Source organism: Passer montanus, unplaced genomic scaffold (genome assembly GCF_014805655.1).
Source record: "Passer montanus isolate IOZ18808 unplaced genomic scaffold, ASM1480565v1 scaffold26, whole genome shotgun sequence".
In the NCBI taxonomy this organism is placed as follows: Eukaryota; Metazoa; Chordata; class Aves; order Passeriformes; family Passeridae; genus Passer; species Passer montanus.
Genome location: NW_024367261.1, coordinates 7,159,061 through 7,179,896, shown reverse-complemented (window position 1 = coordinate 7,179,896; position 20,836 = coordinate 7,159,061). Strand labels below are relative to the sequence as shown.

The window sequence follows — 20,836 nt, the reverse complement described above, 5'->3', positions numbered from 1 at the left end:
TTATCTCCGACCCTGGCCTCCCCAAGCACCTTGTGCCCCATCACTACCTGCTAAAGTCTGAAACATGCTCAAAGGCAAGAGTGGTCCTCAATTGTCATCTTTTCTCACTGTCTGCTTAGCATCTTGCTTACCAGCCTTTTCTTTGGTGGGACACCTACAAGGTCCACTTGTGCTCCTTTCCTTTAGAGCTCTGAACACGGCTAAAGGTCCCCCTTGCACAAGCAATGCTATTCCATTTGTTGTCCAGATACCTGAAATTAAAAAATGCTGAAGCAGAGGACAGCTAATATTGCCTGATGCAGGAGTGAGTGGTTATTTTTCAGTGACGCTGAGAGGGCAGTTTGGCAACATTTGGAAAATCATGTCTTTTAAATAGGTAAGAGCACATGAGCTTCCACAGAAGATTCAGCAGTTTGTGTGCAGAGATTCAGAACTAAAAAACCTATATCCATCCATCCAGCAAAAGAGGTAAACACCACGCTGTATCTACTGGCACTTAAGAATGCCTATTTCTAGTGTCTTGAAGAATTCTAATCAAAGAGAGACATGGTGGATCTGCAGTCACTCAGTCATGAAAGGGTGTCATGAAACTTCTTGGAGACCTCCTAGAAGGAAGTAAAAGCAAAGTAGTCTAAGAAAAATAAGTAGCCATTATAGAACAAAGGCCTCAAAATTTCTGTTCCCGCAGAGATGATCAAAAGCAACTTGTCTGGCAGACAGCACTGAGCTGTATATTGTATTATGCTATCCTTATGGAAAAAATCTCCTAGTGCATTATGTACAATTCCTGTAATTGGGAGATATGAGAACAGATCTAAGTGATGGTTTGATTAAATGGAGTGGGATACAAGATCTGATCACTGATATTTATTTCTCCTAATAATGGTGAGTGTACTAACAGTGTGTGAGTTTTCTAAGTCTTCAGGGTGACCAAGCAGCTGTAGCAGCTGCCTCTGGTCAGCTCTGTATACTCAGCATGATGCCACATGGTATGGAATACTCCTTTGGCCAGCTTGGGGCAACTGTCCCAGCTGTCCAGCCTCCCAGCTTCTTGTACCCTGCCAGCCTTCTTGCTGGCAGGGCATGAGAAGCTGAGAAGTTCTTGACTTGGTATAAACACTACTTAACAACAACGAGAAATATCATGTAGTGATATCTACATGATTCTCATTAAATCCAAAACACAGCACCATACCAGCTACTAGGAATAAAATTAACTCTATTCCAGCCAAAACCAGGACAGTTATGAAGTCTGTAAATCAGTTATCCACCTCAATATAGTAAGAATAGTGCTTAATACAACTAATACAGAGAGAAAAAATTAATAAGACACTTCAGAGGAATTAAAGGAAATGTTCAATAGTTGAATGACAAAATTTTCTAGCTCGAAGCAATGTAATTATCTGGTGATATAAAGAAAGAAAGAAGGAAAGAGAAAGTGAATATATAATTGAAACCGAATTTCTTACACTATTGAAAAAACATACAGAAAAATTAGAATCCACACTGCAGTTGATAGCAGTGTTATCATGAAACTGCAGTCACATTACTGCTCTCAAAACAGCTACCATTTTCTATTCTCAGTAGAGATGAACCTAGAATCTAATTGTACCTTGTTAAGATCCTTATTTTCAAAATGGCTACTTCATCATGTATTTACCAAGTGACAAAAGTCAAGCTGTCCTGAGATTATAATCTCCCCTAATGTTTCAGTAATTGTGATGGACCAAATCTGTTGGACAGAAAAAAGAACCTTGCAAGTCCCCACATGAGTAATAGCTATCTTTAAAAAATAAAGACCAGAGAATCCAAAATGTAAGGTATTGCATGCTCTTAATTTTAGAGAAAAAAAAAGTAACCTTCACACTTAGAATTATTCTGATCCTTTGCAATGCAACTAAACATGAGTTCCCTACCAGACACATCCAAGTAATGTTCTCTTACATGACTCTTACTACTAGTTCAGCTAGAATCTGTAATTTGAGTTATGCAGTTATCAGCACCACCACTTTTACAAGCAGCAAGGAAATTGAGAAATTCAGATACATAACAACAATAGCAGCAGTAACAATACACAAAATAGCATTTCATCGTTAACACATTTCAGAGTGAGAATTTTCAACCCACTGGACATAAGGAGCATCCAGACTCATCTCTGAAACAGTGCATTTAGCAGAAGGTGGATGAAATGGGGGCAAAGGAAAGAAAAAAAAAAAAAAGGGTAGCATTTAAGTTCTGGACAACAACTTGGCTCATTTTCCATGTGCATGACTCAGGATTACCATAACTGCTTTTTTAAAAAAATCATGCCTAGGTTTGTTTTAACTTTTCTCTAAACTGGAAAGAGTATTAGTGGTAAGCATAATCTAATTGATGGTTATGAAATGACGAGACCATTCAGACAGATGTCTGATTCTCCATGGACATTTTTTCTCCAGGAGAAATAAGAAAGGCCTGCAGCCTTAGCTGTCTTTTCTGAATTTATGGTGGCAGAACTGTCCATCTGGATTAGTGTCATCTGCCCTTTTAGCAAAATATCGGTGCCTTAAGGCTTTCTTTCAGTGATAAATTATCTATGTGACGGGATGATTCCATGTTGACCTACTGATTGTTTTTTCTATTCAGATAATATCAAATGAGGATTTTCTTCCAAAGGCAATTATATTTAAGATCATCATCAAAACCATCCACTAAAATTATAAAAGTACTAACTATTACTATGCTTCATACTCTACAGATTGTCTCTACAAGTGGTAAAATCTTCTCAAAAAAGCTAATCTAAAAGGAACTCACATGACAAGTATGTTATTATTGCAGCTGTGATACTTGGGCAGAACGACCAAAGCCATCTTGAGTCAGAGTTGCTGAAGAGGAACTCACTAAAGTGGAGCAGTTTGCAACTAGCAATGGATTTGTCCACTGCAGAAGTATTTAAAAACCGAAATAACATAGCAAATATATTCAGCCTTCAGAAAAAAAGTAACAAAGAAGAAAAGAAGAATAAGAGTTGTCAAATAACTTGCTCACTTATTCAACATTTTTTTTAAACAGATATTTTAAAAATATCTGTACAGACAAAATTATTTTCCCATAAAGAAATCCTACCAACAGATCCACTGCAGTGGATACTGCTATGAACATCTCGTGGAAGCACCAAGCTCCCAAGTGCAGACTGGTGATCCAGTGCACGCTGAGGCACTTGCACAGACCAGCTGTATGGCAGTGCATGTGCTATTTCTTACCCAATGCAAATGCAATAAAATGCATTCATTAACGTGGATAATATTTCATTTAAAGATGAAAGGGTCAGAGTGGATGGTTGTGTCCTACTTCCTTTTCCTAGCAGAGAAATATAAGTTACTCTAAGCAAGGTATAACAAATAAAATGCCTGTCCATTTCTGGTTATGCAGGAAGGACCGTCAGCTGCTGTCTAGAAGTAATGTGAATATAAAACATAGGAGATTAGCACAAGCTCTTCCTGCTCTGTTTGACTAGTTGCTCTCCATTTCTACTAAGAGATAAAAGAACAAAGGATCTCATAACACAGGATTTTTGAAGGACTACAGGGAAAAAAAAAAGAAAAAAGAGAAACAAAATCTATTAATTACAGATTTTCATCAGCCCTGGATTAGAGGCCCCATCTTCTTTGAAGGTTCTATTTCACTGAAAGCAATAAGTACTAGTGCTACAAATAAGAATAAAGAATGTAAAACTGGGTTAAATGGACAATTACCATTTTCAAGTAATACTTCTAACTACAGAAAAGCTAATATTCTTTTAATAATTTATCTCTTCACAGATTGTCTTCCCTTAAGTACCCAGTTAAGCAGAAGTGAGTAAATTAACTTAAGCTCTCTGCACGTCCTGTGAAAATGGCATTCTTAAGAACTTGTGCACAGGAACACAAACCTGAAACACAAACCAATGTTTTGATTTTTAAACTTCCTACCTTCCAAAAATTACATTTCTGAACCTTTTTTCATGCATCAAAATATCTAAAAAGCATTTAAGACTAAGACAAATAGTGAGTCGGTTACAGTAAAGAGACTACTTCAACAGCAGGCATTTATATTTGAAAGTGTACAATTTCCCATTATGAGATAATCTATAATAAAGGAATCAATTGCTCAAGCTGCACTACACTAAACAGCAAACTGAAGAAGCCAGATATAATCTTATTTTATGTTTCCAAGCAGCTGACACATTCTATGGAATTCATAGTATACACTGAGAGTAAACAGAGATACTTTGTTTAGCTTTCACACACATAAGCAAAGGAATACAAGTTCCAATATATTGTTTTGACTTTCTGTTGGTGTACCAAGATACATAAATTGAAAGAAATAGATTTTTCATTTAAATTTATTTACATTGCTGGTTGACTTTCATTCTTACTTTGAAAGGAAATATAAATGTTATTTATGCTCACAAAAACGATACAGTAATGAGTTGAATTACTACAGGCATCAATCTTGTATACTTTCCTGTTTTGAGATTCAGATTACAAAAATAACAAATTCAATTTTTTTGAAATAAATCAAACCATGCCTTCTGATATGATTGCTATCATTATTGCTTATAAATAGGTATTTATATAGAGCAAAATACAATCAATAGCCATGTACCTTCTTTATAAAAACAGTTTGGAATTTAAGATGAGATTTTTGGAAGAGGCAGGCAGGCAGGCAGGCAGGCAGGCAGGCAGGCAGGCAGGCAGGAAGGAAGGAAGGAAGGAAGGAAGGAAGGAAGGAAGGATTAGATGCAATTTTATTAATGGCCTTTAACCTTCAGGCTGAAGGAAGTAAATGAACAGTGCATAAGGACAGTCTCAAGAAGATGTGGCCTGTGAATTTAATATTTGACAAATAAATCAGAGTTATTAATCACTGTTATTAATTCTTTGCATAATTATTCACAATAAGCTTGAGAATGCTGGAGTCACAGAAATCTTAAAATGGAAAAAAAAATTACTATGTGTAAACAATCAGCTACTACTCTTGGTAGTCATTCACCCCAAACTTGACAGAAAGCAGACAAGATCTCCACTATAACCACTGTATTACCCTTCCTCACAATCTGAACAGTCATTTATATATGAAAACACTTCCAGTGGTCTAGCCTAGCATCATTTCCCTTACTGGACTGAAAAAATCCTTCATTTGAATGTGGCACAGTTCTGCAGAAAATACACATTTTTGTGCACATGCTTGATGTATTAAAGCCATCTGAAAATGGATCTTACCACTGCAGCTGGAACTTGAGGCATTTTTGCAGCTGGGGTTCCTGGACGTGGGTAGAACTGATTAATAAACAAGCTTGGAAACCTGTACAGTTCTACAAGTTTCATAGTTTCTTGAAAATCTTCATCTGTCTCTCCTGGAAAACCACAAATGATGTCTGTAGCAATTGTTATTCCAGGCACTCTGTAAAGGAAGTAGAAAGAAGCACTTAATTGAGGACATGTAGAAGTCTTGCTCCCTTAAAAGCTAGTGTACATAGACATATAACTTTCAACTTTATCTACAGAAATTGAGACCTACAAGTATCTTGGTGTTAAAAAAAAGATTTTAACAGCATTGCTCGGTAATGAGAAATGGATCTGGTGCTCAGCTGAGAGCACAAGTAATAGATACTGCAGCAAATACTGGATTAGGATTGTGACAGAAGAGTGAAAACATCTGGATCAATTCTTCCTTCAATCAAAATTAGAGGTAATCAGCACATCTTGTTATTTCTTGAATTCTGATTGCTTAATCTATAAAATGTAAACCTTTTGAGACTCAGTCACTAGAAAATGTCAACTATTTAATGTTTTATAAGGCTGCTATCAAAGTAGAACAGGGTGTCTGAAAGAGGGGTCTGGCATGTCATATCACCTAGCAAATTTGAACACAATTGGCTTAGGAGCCAAAAATACATCTTTAGTCACAAGTTAATTTTTAACTCAGTGTTCTAAAACATCAGCCTATGCCTTGCTTTAAAGCAAAAAATGAAAACAAAATACTTAAGTTCACAAATGCACAGGCAGTGAGTTCTCTCGTTATTTAAGCAAGGTCAACATTTCCTAACCATTCCCCTTGGACTAAATATGCAGATCCCTCACACACATCAGGTTAAGGCAGCTGACAGAGACAGCCCACAGACACAGAAAGATGCATAAGAGGGTGAAGTTAGGGGGCTTGAGTTGAAATTGTGCCACTATCACCATCTTGGACATGGTGGGAACATGGCATGAACACCTTCCCCAGTAGATACTGGAGAAGCCATCAAGGCTTGCACCCAGACTGAGCTTTGTGTAGAGTGGGAATAATGATAAGCATCCTCTAGAGAGAGGCAGAAACACATACTACTCAGTGCTCCCTCTTGACACAGATGAGACTGTTTCCACAATGCAGAGGTCACTCCATGCTGCCAGTAACATGATAAACTGCAGAAATGTTGGGGAAAAGTAAGAATTCTACACAAATATTGGTGGTATCTAACTTGGAACTGGCCCTGTTTCAAGGAGGGGGAGTAGATGAGATGTCTTCCAGAGGTTCCTTCCAATCTAAATAATACTACAGCTCTTATATAGGCCACAGGCAAGGGAACAGCTGAAAGAGATTGTTTTAGGGGTGAATGGTATAAAGACAACTATCACAAGCAAAGTTCACACTGGTGGTTAACAAGGGGTCTCCAAGACTGTCTCTAACCTAAAGAAATGGATGGAAGGTTTCTCTTCCCCTCATCCAGTTAAGACAATGCAGAACTGTGAATGTCAGTGTATGTATCCCAAATTACATTTATAAAGCATTCAGATAGCCAAAGAAAACTATTATTTCATATTAGACATACATCACCACAGAAAAAAATGATGCTGTGATTATAGTGAGTGAAGAAACTTGATTTTGAATAACTGAAAGAAAAACTTTCTGAAACAATGAGTTATACTGGAAAAGGAAAGCCTGTTGGCAAAAGACCCCAAAAGAGGAAAGGAGAGAATACCATTCTTATTAATTTTATTAGGTACAATATTAGACCATAGCTTATATCTACCACAACAACCTTCAGACAAATTGTACATGGTAATGAATATATTTGTGATTTTTCCCCCCCAAACTTAATTTTTTTTTTTTCTTCAAGTATTGGCAATGAGCTTACATTAATGCCTTGGCCTCCTTTTAGACTGTGCCTGGACATATAGGTAACAGCACAGGAATTGATATAGAATCTTATTTCACCTTTTTCTTATGAAAAATCCCCAGCAAAGAAACCAAATTCTATCAATTCCCTTTTGAGTTCACAAATTCAGACTCTATCATCTGAGTTGAGGTTAAAAGGTGGCATCTGCACAACAAATCAAAACCACTATATAACTGAACATTTTCAAGGACTTGATCCAACAGCCCTAAGTGGGAAGCACAATCTGGATGTTGTGCAGCAGAGCAGAAATCCCCAAAGCTGATGGCTCAGCACCCTCAGTCACTGCTGCTTTCTTAAGACTGACAAACATCAAGATATGAACTTCTGCTTGATATCAAGTAACAATAAAATTCCTTATCTTTAAGGACTGAGTGAAGAGAGCAGCACCACATTCTGAAACATGATTTTGTTCATACACAAATACCTTGTGCAGCAGTTGTAAGCTCATGGAAGAAAGAGTACATTACTTTATAAACCAATGCCACCTAACATCAGCTGCCATTTCTCAGAACATGAACAGAACATTCATTACATTTGACAAAACCATTATAATGAAGTTATTTTATCCATTTTAATGACACTATTGGCAACAGTCAAAGCATTTATTACCAATGGTAGTAGTAATACCATCCTTTACAAAGGCCTGGTTGTTTCTATAGCAACATGAATTATAAGGTCCAATCAAGCTAGATACAATAAAATATGCTCTTTTTCTCCATAACACCAGTTGTCATTCAGTTAAAAGGAAATTACATATTTTAAAAATTCATAAACTCTACAAATGTCTGAACTCCATTTGCTGATAAGGTGTTAATTATCTTAGTAATTAGATTTCTTCCTAGATGGAATTATTACACACAAAGAAAAGCCTGGGTACAAAAAGAGAATAAGGACCATGGTGTATTCAGCAACAGCAATTAATTACAGTTCAATCCAGTGTAAATGCCTAAAATATGACATTGCATAGTGCATTTTTATATCACTGCTGATTATATTGTTTAACAAGCAGTTTAAAAAAGGGAGAAAAGCATGAGATTTCACTCAAAGTCCAAAATGACAAAAATCAAGCTCTTAAAGACTTTTCAAAGCAGAGATGAACAAAAATATGTAGAATTAGTTCCACATGTGAAACATAATTTCTTAATGAAAAATGAGGAGGAAAAGATATAATTATGGAAAAATATAAAACACATACACACTTGAAAATTGAAGTGACCTTTTCTCTGACAGCCTAAAAGAAAGTAGCACAAAACTCTTTATTAGTTTGATTCAGATGATGTTTAAGAATTGCTCTATGAAATATGATCCAAAATCACATAAAAACAAGTTCATGTGCATCAGCCAATATTACCATTATTTTACACCAAATGCTGCTTATCTATTCTGAAGCAAAGAAAACACTGCTGAACATCCCCTGTAACATTTATTACATGAACTCATTTACAGATAGCCCAACTATTCAGTTTCCACAAATATTTTTTAGGGTGTAGGAGACAAGCTCTACAACATATTGACTCTCAATTGGGATGTTTTACAATGAAACTGTGGAATTTCAGAACAAGATGAACTAGAGGAATACGTAAACCATGTATAAGATAAAAAGCCCTAATACTTACTTTCTCCCCTATGTCCCTCTACATATATAAATCCCTTCCATCTACTCAAGCAGACTGATGTTTTGCCATTCTGAACTAGACCAGCAATGCAAACCCAATCATCCCGGGTAATTCTGACCACCCAAAAAGAAGCAACTACTTCACCTTACAATGAAGACACATCTGTTTTAGTGTGATGCTGTAAGGGCCAACACACCCATGAACAAGTGCTGACAGCACAGGTATCCAAACCTCACAGAAAGGAAGAACAAGATGTGTTTGAAAGAATACGGAAGAAAAGCAACATCCTACCCTCTGCCTGAAGAGGAACCAAGCCAGCCTCTGGGGTCAGAGAAAAAAATCAGACCCAAGGAACTGACTGATGCCCAGAAGTCAAGTCATGGACAAGTGACTTAGAAAGAAGATAAAAGGAATTAAAGCTGACAAAAATAAAACAGTAAGACCATCCCCCCATCCCATCCCCATTTTCACAGAGCAATATTTCTAAGAAAAGCAGCACCAAAATTGTGAAAATGTCTAAAATTCACTTGTTACATGGACCACGTCATATGGTTTTAGCTACAGAAAACATTTCCTTTAGCAATAACCATTACAAACCAAATCCATGTTCCAGGAAGAAATTATGTAAAGGAGCTAAAATTAACACCTTCAGCTACTCACATGACCACTTGAAATTCTTTTGCATGATCACATATTATTCCCACTTCCATTTCATCAATTAACACTTAAATCCAGAAATTACTTAAAACTACCAATTTGCTCTTAAGCAAGACCAGCTACCTCCATCCCTTACTGTCTAACAAAATACTGGATTAGAATAAATAGCAATATGAATAAAAAGAAAACACTATATAGTTTTATAGAAAGGTATGAGAACTCCCTGTGTAATCTATAGTAATTAAAGTGAAAACAAAAAGTGTGATGACATAGCAACTTCTTGATTCACAAATTAGAAATTTGCATTTTAAAAAGTTAAGAAAAAAACCTGAATTTTTATAAAAATAAAACCAGTCTACTCTGAAATGTTATTTCAGCATCATGCATTATTTTATATTTTAAAACGCTTCTGCAGTACAAGCCCATTCAGAGAACATGAAATTAGGTTAATGGATGAAATAATTTGAAGGTATCTGAGTTGGTCTTTCAAGTGTATTTACAGAGCCTAACAGGCATCTCAATGTGCCATTTTGTGTTGGAGCTGAGGGATGTGTTTGCATCTTCCCAGTGACCACACACAGTCTTCCAGAAGCCCTTTTCACCCCCTCTTTCTCTTTTCTCCATGAGGCCTACTCTTGTGGGATTTCTGACTTCAACTTAATCGCTCACTGAGGAGTCACACCAACTGGAGCTAGCACAAGAGAAACAGACTGCTCAGCTGGAAGCACCGTCTAGGAACAACAGGAAACTTCACCCTGCTTCTCTCTTGGCTATATGGAGATTAACCTGAGGATTAAGCCATGGAAAAATCCCCACACTTTGAGAAAGGAATTCAGCCTGTTTCTGTTCTGAAATCCTCCAGCACCTCTCTCTCTCCATGGACTATGAATGCAGCACAGGACAACACACACCTAAGTTAAGTGCCTAGAGTTGGGGGACTAAACCTGAGCATAATTCATGAAGTTCTCCATCCTTTCCCATTTACGATTTACCCTAAATTACACAATGGATGAACAGGCATCTAATAAATGGGTATCCACTGAAAATGTTTTTCTTGGTAATCTTTTCCATATGTGTTTAAAAGTAGTCCAGGATGTGTGAGTTCAGAACCTCTGTGTCAGAAAAAGAAGTTCTTTTGAATCCTCATATCAATTGCTGAACTGATTTACACATGGAGTAAAACTGGAAAGTACCTTGGTTTAATGACAACAGGCATGTCATAAACACTTCTGTGCAAAGTCTCTTAAATGATAACATACTGAGCTTTATGGCCAGATATAAACTATACTTTGGTAAGACACCTTATTAAAATGCAGCTATATATATCAGGAACATTAATATTTAAGAGAATTTATATAGCAATTATATAGGATATAAGAAATTATCTTATTTCCAATATTTCAATATGTTCTCTATTACTGTGTACGACAACTCCAGGTTGTCTCACAAATCAGTTCTGCTTCACCTCAGTTTGGTTGAATTAAAGCAAAAAAGGTAACTAGGTTGATACTGCATGTAAAAGTATTTAATGGCTTCATTTATAAGTCAACTCACTTTTTGCTCAACTATTGAGACAACGAATACTATCACATGTTTAAGTAAGTCTATTTTATGTGTGTAAAAAATGTAATTTTACTACTTTTTTAAGAACTTTTCACAGCTTCGATCATATCCCTCTGAAATTGATGCCCAAGATACAACAAACCAGAAAAAAATTGTAATGCCATATTGTTTATGCTTTTGCTTTGATAAAAAACCAATAAAACAGAAAAACGAAAGCCAGACAGGACCACAGAGAAAACCTCAATATATTTTTTCAGATTATTCTTGCAGATTTCCCTGAAGGAAGGTATGTACCTGGGAAAAGAGTTGGCAACACCATTAAATCCTACCAGTTAATTTGGAGGTAGTTCATAGTGAAACACTTCAAATTTCACAGGTAGCAGAAACTACACAGTAAGTCTAGCCTTACAGCTAGAGAATCAGGGGATGTAGCCTGCTTCTGGCATTTCACACCTTACAGAGCATTCGAAGCTGCTCCTGCTGGTGGTTCCATAGGGAACACGTTACACCTGAGCTTTGTGATCTGCTGCGACGTCCAATGGATTTACAAGTGCAGCTGAATATGTTGGGCTTGACTTTGGAGTCATTTGTGGTTTTAATGTAAGTCACCCTAAACAGGCTGTAGAATTGTATCTGTGTTTAAGAAGCACAATCCAACGGCTCTCAGAGTTTAACTGGGAGCAAGAACAGGTAATTTTTAATGACTGTTCTTTTCCCAACCCACCTCCTGCCCCCAGAAGAGCTCTTTCAGAAACTGGGCTGAATGACACCTGGAGGCAGCAAGCAGACCTGATTTCCAGAACTCAGCTTGAGAAGGTATAGGTGTGGAGGACTCTGTGCGAGTAGGGACTGGGCTGTCCTTGTTACCAGGGAATAGTGACCTAGATAAAAAGTATATCTCATAATTAGCATGGCTCACTGCCTGAGGATGAAAGAGTACACATGGTTTTACTCTCTTCAAACAATTATTGTGAAGGTTGCCAGAGTTCCTACTAGATGTAGCCCAAATGGTTTAGGAGAAGCATTATAATACTTCCCATTATCAATTTTCCTTAAAACCCCTCCAAAAAAAACAACTTTAAAAAAATCCAAACCAAAAACGCAAACCAAACAGTTAAGGCTTGGACCAACTTAATTCAACTATAAGGTGTTCTACTCTCCACATAAACAATAAACATTTTATAGAACTTCATTACAGATTTATAACTTCAGATCATTATTGTTTTATGATTAAAAAATGAGCGACTTAAGACTCAACATCCTTAAACTTCATTTCCATTCAATCTCTAATAAATACCATCTGCTGTGTACTTTAGGGATATAATACCCGTCAAAAACTCAGCCGTATTATGAGAACCGGCACCAAGTTGATCTGAAATGCATATTTGAACAGATGTGTTTAAATTACATCTCTCTGTCTATCCACACACATAAATTCAGAATAAGCATGTGTTGATTTAAAATGCATAAAAAAGGGATTTGGAGATGCATCAAAAGTGAACAGCATCTCAATGGATCAAGGCTCACATTACTAAAGGTCATCCCTAAAAATAAAGTTTGAATTTATTAAGGGTTGCACCAGGGAACCGTTCTTGGGAACTGACTTAATGTTTGCTGCTCTAAAGCAGCCATTGAAATTACACTAATTTTCTATGACCCTTCACATTTTAGCATTAGAGCTGTCAGGCATGGTCAGAAATAATAGGATCTCAGCCATGAGTAGCAGAGAATATGATATACTTTTTCTCAGTCTGACATAATGCTTATCATCAATACTAAACGTCTTGGGCTCTGAGGACCCATCCACGTCTGTTTCAGTGACAGTCATTTAGCTCTTCACTCTGACACAGAAATCAGGCATATAAAACAAAATGATTAGCATGCCTTTTTGGCATGATGAAACCAAATTAAAAAATTGCAAGCAGGGCTCCATTAACAAATGCTAATTTAAAAAGAAAAAAAATATTTCTGAACATATCTTTTCACCAGTCTGTAATCTACAGTCCTGCAATGTTTCAGGGATCTTGAAGGCAAGACACACTGGTCCAGAGGTCCATCTAAGCCAGCAATCTACTCCTAGCATAGGCATCAGAAGTAGCCCAGGAAAGCATTTTGGATGTTGAGCCCCACCCCCAGAATCCCTTCGTCCTTACAACTGGGTTTTGTCAGAAAGATATTTCTGTAACCAGCAGCTTCTGATGCATTTCTTTTCTATTAACTTGTCAACAAGTCTCTCCTTGAATTTAAACCCCTCCATAGCAAAACCACTTGAAACAAAAGTCTCCAGTGAGCCTTCCATGTGCTAATTCCATTTGATATCCTCTAATTGTTATGCTGGGAGAGACCACTAACAACTTCATTCACCTTCTCAGTGCTCTTCATGATTTTACTGACCTCTGTTCTAGTCCCTCTCAATTAGCAACTTCCAGACTGATGAGTCCTTAATTTCCTTTGTGTGAAGATCTGTCGTACCTCTGATAATTTCTGTTAGTCTTTACAGTATCATTGCTCATTGTAACCTATCATTTTTGAGAGGGGCATTGACAGCATGTAACAATACTGGCACAAGAAGATAAAAATCTCAAAATAGTTTTAGAATTTAGATAAATGTTCTGCTTTTAATATTTTTCTTTCAGGTTTGGGTTAATTTGTTTTCTAGTAAGCAGATAGCAAAAAGTAATGGACCTTACACAAGGCAAGGGACAAGAGAGAAATGAGTTTTAAAAAATAAGCTATAAGTGGAAACAAAAAGAAGGCCAATCACATTTTAAAGACAGGACAAAGTCAGCAATGAGGTGGTAAAGGGAACTGAAGATGTTGTCAAAGGAAGAGTAGTAGTATGACAAGTTGCAAGACTTTAACAGAGAAAGCAAGATTTCTGTCTGAAGCAAAACCAAGAACCGATCAAGAAAAAAAAAAGAGGAAATAAAATTGCCAATGAGACAGATGTTTTATTCCAAGGTGTTGGTTCAAGATAATTTATATTAACAACTTTTGCAGCACAGGGAAGGAGTAGAGAATGGCAAGACATACATTAAAACAAAGAAGCTTTTGAAAAAATCATGCAGTTTGAAAGAGTTCCCTTCAAACAGTTGAATAGATTTAAGAGACACAATTCTTTCACATCACAACCTATACGAACAAATTGACTGGATCTTTTTTCTGCCTTACAACTTTGTAAGAAATCATCACACAAGAAGTTTTCCAGTTGCAAACATCAATATGGAAAGGACCAACACTGAAGGAAACAGCAGTTAAAAACATAGGCATGATGTGCACTAAATTTAATGTAACCTCCATTCAATTTTTAAAGCATCAAATGAAACAGAACTTTTGCCACACCAGCTGATCACCCAAAACACAGTAGCTTATTTGCTACATCCTTATCAACTTGCAGAAGGTGTTAAAACTAAACCTGAGAGTCACAGTTTTAACAGAGCAGCAGGCAGGTTGTCTAGGCCAAGGCTTTAGCAGCCATAAGCAGTTTTCCTGAATATTAGCCAAAGGCATTTAAATCACAGTTCATGTACTCTAACTAAACAATGCTGCAGTTTTACATCAGATAGCTTTTGATGCAGATTCCTATGCATTGTTAAATGTGAATTTTTCAGAGCCAGCATCTCTCAAGTATCAAGTATCTGGTAGGTCAAAACCCTTTAGTGTCACCTCTCCAAAACTTTTTTTTCCCCTTAGAAAGCAATGTATATACAGGAAAGAGGTTGCACAGGGAACTGCTACTCCTATCTGCAGCACAAAAAGCAAATTTGAATAATGCTAAATGATTTCTCAGAGTAAGTGTAGTATTTGGCTCAAAATTCCAGTAACATCCTCCCTACTCCAAAAAGATTGAAAGCTGCTATTGTGTAACTTCAAAGTTTTTCATTTTTATTTCATGATCCACTGGCAAATGTGACTATATGGTCTTAAAACTTCAAACCAAGGTGTGACACAAGGATTGGGATGTACTCAGAACATACCACCTATATAGCTTCAGAATTATATTTTCAGAGGTAACACTTCAGACTCACAAGTAATGTTATTTCCCTATCAAGCCAAAACCCATGAGCTTAACTTCAAAGAAATCCAGTGTGCTTTACTAATTAAAGTATGATAAGATAAAGTTAATTATATTTCAATATAATCATACTTCAATCAGCATAATGCAATATAACTTGGATCGCTGGGAAACAGAGAATTTACCTTGCAAGAATAAATTTAAAGAAATTATGAAGTAAATATTTCAAAAGGGCATGTATAAAGAATTATTCATTCATTCATGTAAAAATATAATAGAGATAATATTCAGCAAGAACTGGGCATCATTAAGGTAATGGGCATCACTGGAGTGATAGTACACAACAAACACCGTCTGCAAATCACTGTCTCATCCCATTCATGACATTCTGTGATAACAATCTGAATTTAAAGAAATCACACCAGAAATAATATCCATCTTTATGAGCAAGAACAATTCACTTGGCTAACTGGAAAGTAGCAGAATGGCTGTGAGAAGTATCTTTCATTCTCAGATATACCCAAACAGTAGGTGAGTTCAGAATACAGGAGATTATACAGGATTGGTCCATAAAAATAATATTTTATTTTATGTATCAGTTAAGATACAATTTAAAGCTAAATATTATGGCTTCTCTTCCAAGTGGAGAAATGGGCTTAGTCTGCTACGTAGCTTCAGGACACTGGGCAGAAAAAGCAAAATCACCAGGAAAACAGGTCCAAAACAGTTCCTAGTTAACCTCTCTGTCAACAGTTCCTGAACAGTTCTCTAACAGCACCTAGTCAATCTCTCCAACCTCTCAGAAGAATGGCCTCAACCAGCCAGGTTCTTACACACTTCATGTTTATAACGTTTTGGTAGCAGCTTCCTTTGTCTAGAATTGCCAGTAATTTCAGAACATTTCTTTGTAAAAGACAGAATCAGTTTAGAATATTGGGGTCAAGTGAAGTAATTAATGTGTTCATTCCTTCAAAAGTTTTGAAGGACATTCAGATTCATATATGCACACCAAGCAACACATAGGGGACATCACAGGCAAAATCAGGAGAAGAAAAGATGGCATTTCAAATGTAGACTGTTAGCTTGCCAATGACAAAGTTAAAACAATACAAAATCAATGGGCACTGTTGCCTCAGGGAAGCTCTTATCCATTTCTCTCTGTTCAGTTCAGTGAACTACTTCACTTTCAGTGTGTCACCAAGTTGCAGATACCTTAATACTGACAATTAGGATAGCTTACCATATCATTATTAGTGTATATTTTATTTAAAGCTTTTGACTGTGACAATAAAGGACTGCTAAATGTGCAAAAGTTCAGGTGCTTTTTTTTTTTTTTTGAGGACTCTGACAGGCTGCACACAGCCACAAATCTTAATCCATTCAAGCAATCCGTTCACTTTGCTGCCTAAGGGTAGGGTTACTAAGTGGGAAATTTAAAAAAAAAATCAGAAAAACATAAAAGGAATACTGCATGTCCAAACAAGAAATATTAATGAAGTCGAAATAAAAACCAGAACTTTAGAAAAGATAATGAAACCCCAACAATTCAAACAAAAGGCTGGAAGGTGGTCGCCTGAAATATTTTGGACTTGCATGTGTCAGATGTCCTCTGTTATGCTGAGAAGCACACACCATGTCAATGTGTTTCTACATTACAAAGAAGTAAAATAGCCAGAAAATGAAGCTCTCAAAGTTAAACTCATACTCATGAAGAAATAATTAAGGCAACCTGACGTTGTGAGCAGCTACCTGACTTGACCTGCCAGTGACTGAAAGTTAAAAGAAAATTAGCTAAATAAATTAGCTAAACTAAAATATTCTGTTATCACTGAAGAATCATCAAAGACAAAATAAAAAGTATGTTTTATGAAGAATTCAAAGACATGACAGCATACCAATTATGGAAACTAAAACTCTTTGGCATCATTGAACCATTAACATTGGATAGGTAATGTATGAGAATTGTATTTAGGGAATACGGTTTCAATACATTTAATGGCAGTAGAAGATGAATTAAGATGTAACTGAGATGAGTAACTTCTTTCTCACATAATTGGATAAGAGACAGGCTCAGTACCAATTTGGTTTAGCAATGTGATTCAAAGCACAGGAGTAATATCTAAAAATTAAGGGAATCAGATTTTTTTCTGTCTTGACATGGTAAGACAGAAAAGCCTGGCACATGAAGTCCCAGAACCCAGAGTCTATGAAGATCCCACAGTTAGTAAATTAGGCAGGACACTTACCATTGAAAACTAAATAATAATCAGGACAGAGCAACTGCTCAGGAACTAGCATCAGTCCCCAAAGAATTGGTAAAAGTTAAAAAAGCAATATTATGAAGGAGATGGAAGAGAAATGAAAACCTTCAAAAGCGTCATTATGAAAGAACATCAGTGATGTCCTCAGATGGGAATATTAAATCTAATAGTTCTGATAAAGAAAAAAAAAAAGAAAACTTTTGTCACTAAAGAGATGAGTATAGAAACAAAGAGATGGATCTTGATAACAAGACTGACAGAGATGAAAAAAAAAAAAAGTTTTTCCTGAGGTTCCCAACATTCCAATCAGAAAATCATATTACAATTTGCAGGGGAAAAGACCTCTCCAAAAGCCAACAAATTTCTAGAGCAGGCTAAAACAAAAGCCAACAAATTTCTAGAGCAGAATTAAATCAATACGGAAAGAACTGAAAAAATGTCTCAAATGAACGAAATAAGATGTTTATAACGACTCCATTTTGCAAGCTGAAGACAAGTTTGAATGTAATAGTTACCATGAACTCCTTCTGCTAAAGCCTACTTAAATGTAATGAATGATTTTATAAAATACCCAAAGTATGATACAAAAATGGAGTAGAATACAAAAATGGAATCGAATCAATTCAGTGGAAACAGCAGTGTGTGCATTCAGACTATATCACTGAAACCAATTTTATCAAATCACACCATGTTCCACAATAGCCTTTGGGCATCAGTTAAAGAACCTGGAAAACCTGTCAAATGCCTGCCAGGCACAACAGTGCCCTTTTGGCTCTGAAATACCAGCACAAAATATGAAGAATTTTTAGGCAGCAAGATCCACAAGGCTGGTGTAAAAAACTAAATTCCCAAGCTGAAATCCAGTGTCTGGGTATAATGTGTCAGGCCTAACACAGACACTGCCTTTTCAACCTTGAGAAAAACAGAAGGCATGGTATAAAGGAAGTCTGAAGGAAGTGGCAAATTAAGATCATTAAGGATGAAACAGGCTTTATCTCAAACAATTTAAACTCATTTATTATGGAGAGAATATTGAGCAACTGATACATAACTACCATCTATGTAACAGCATTCTGAAAATGCTTATTCCATGTGGGTGGGAATTTCAGACATGTTTGAAGTAGGCAGAAAAACATGGAATAACTTCAGAAATTATTTATTGATTTAACCTTTGAGTCCATTAATGAAAAATATTTCATCCTCTATGATCTATTGCATGTCTTTACAATTCACAACACCTCCTTTCCTTCTGTTTCAGTGCCAGCGTTGAAGTTCCAGGAATTTCAGTACGTTGGGTTTTCTTATCAGCTGAGTTGAAGGCATAGTAGTTAAGCATCTCTCTAAAGGTTTTTATAGGGCTTTACCTCATCAGCAAAAAAACATTTGAAAATATTCATTACATTTTACAGTTCTCACTTTCCTTTCTTTTTCTAGTATTTTTCTTCTAGAACATACCCCATTTTTCAGCCTAATAGGTTTAAATGTTAGTATTTCTCCCTTTAGGGAAAAACTGAACCCTGAAAACAGTAACAATAAAAAAATTTCTTTGGCATCTGACTTGCCATTAACAAAAAATATCAGAGAAGAAATATTCTAAGGAGAAGGCAAAGACCAGTTATCTACCTATAGACCAGAGAAGATGAGTCACCTACATGTAATCACATGGTGGTGTATGCAAGCACTGAACTATGATGTGTTTTATGTCAGCAGTATCCAAAGAAACTTCCTTCAGGCCCACATCTTTCAGCCAGTAGTTCATGTAGCAACAGGAGCAGCCCAGACCTCCTCAGAGTCCACTGCTTAGACTGAACCAAGGAACACAGCTAAATGGAAGGGCTAAATGTATAGCCAACATATCTCAAAGTAAAATCTGTTATGGGCAAGTAAACAATCTCTTCCTCAGAGGGATTCCTGCAGTCACTGCAAATAATCTAAGAATATGGAAAATCTAAAGACAGGCATATTGTGTCTCTAAATGAATCAAGATTGAAGGAGAGCTATGGCAAATGCAGCTTTTTGCTAGGCACAGTAGCACTTAGCAAACATGTAAGTGGTTTCAAATGTCCACTTCACATATAAAAAATACAAAGGTATAATGCAGAATGCAGTTGTGTGAGGTTTAACTGAAGGAGCTATTAAAGAAGCAGCAGATGAACCCTATTCGTGACTTTGTAACATTCCTCTCATCTACTGTGAGAGCCTGAGGTATCTGTTAACCTGCCTGAACTCTTGATCACCAGATACAAGGTCTTCAGGGATTGCTCTTTAGGGCTCTTCCCTAACATACAGAAGGTGAAATGCAGGCAGGATATAAAATAAAGGAAAAGCAGGAGGTTTAAGGAGAAAAGCAAGGCACACTGACTTTCCTAAAATAGCTGAATGTTGGATGTCACCTTGGCAAAGGACTTCAGAAATACTATATGGGCTACCTTGCTTTTATGGAAAACAGGAACAAAAGGAGAATCAGTAATGAGGGCTCAAATCCCTTTTTTCCTTCTAGCTAAAGTGCATGCTACCTTTATAGACAAGGATGGTAGTGAACTCCCAAAAGATAATACAAGGCTTAAAATCCATTGTATATGTGCAAAAGTAAATGGAAAGATGCAAGACTTTAAAATCCTGTGCTCCAGAATCACAGCTAATAATTCCAGAACAAACTTGTTTTGGTGATAAAGGTAAATTTGCATTAACTGTGGCAGCCTGCAAGGTGCAACGATGGCATCTCAGTATCACCCTGGGCTATCAGCACCTTTCGAACTTGCAAAGGCACCATTTCCCACAGCAAAAACATTCCTCTGGGCCTGCTTCAGGTTTCAGAACTTGGCAGAAAGCTGCACAAGGAGAACACACACCTTGAGGCTGTGCCTCACCAAGCCTTTGAGCCTGGCTTTCCATGGAGGCAATGTAGGCGCTACTGGAGTAACTGAGAACTTGCACTGTGAGTGATTTCCTTGATGAAACAGCACACTGAATATAGGAAGCAAATACTTGGAAGCTGCCATTATGAGTTTCTGGCTCAGGGCTCAATTATCAGAAAGATAAGGTATTTAGATGCAATGTGTTTTTCGCCTCATAAAGGCATTTTATTTATTTATAAAGTCCACCACAAAATAAATTTTAAAAAAATTCAGGCAAATAAGAAAAGTCACATTAATACCAGGTCATTAAATACATTCTTGTTTCAAGGGGGAAAAAAACCCAGCAGATCAGAGGGAAAACCTCAGGATAGAAGTTTAAAATGAAAGGATAAACTAATACCAAGAATTCATCAAGAGTATTAGAAGAGGATTAAAACTGGACGTGAAACAAGCTTTTGTGATAGAGTTAAAAAGTGAAAGGAGGATGCTCAAAGTTAACTTCTGGATGCTCCAGAAGTCTAATGGAAAGAACTATTAATTTCTGTGCAAACTCTGTGCATGGGATAGGAACATATCCCATAGAGATGCCACATTACAAAAAGAGAATTAAAAATCCCCAGCCACTGTCATTGTACAAACATAATCACTGAATGCACATTTAGTTCAATCAACAAAACAATTTT

General features: G+C 36.6%; 1 protein-coding gene across 2 annotated transcripts in view; it reads right to left on the bottom strand.

The window, feature by feature from the left end:
* The window catches only part of CDKAL1 (CDK5 regulatory subunit associated protein 1 like 1), a 381,816-nt gene that overhangs the window by 100,636 nt on the left and 260,344 nt on the right, over positions 1 to 20,836 (bottom strand). For both annotated transcript variants that reach the window (XM_039712037.1, XM_039712038.1), the window contains exon 12: positions 5,244 to 5,424. In XM_039712037.1, the coding sequence (XP_039567971.1) occupies positions 5,244 to 5,424 (181 nt within the window). The remainder of the gene's footprint in view (positions 1 to 5,243; positions 5,425 to 20,836) is intronic.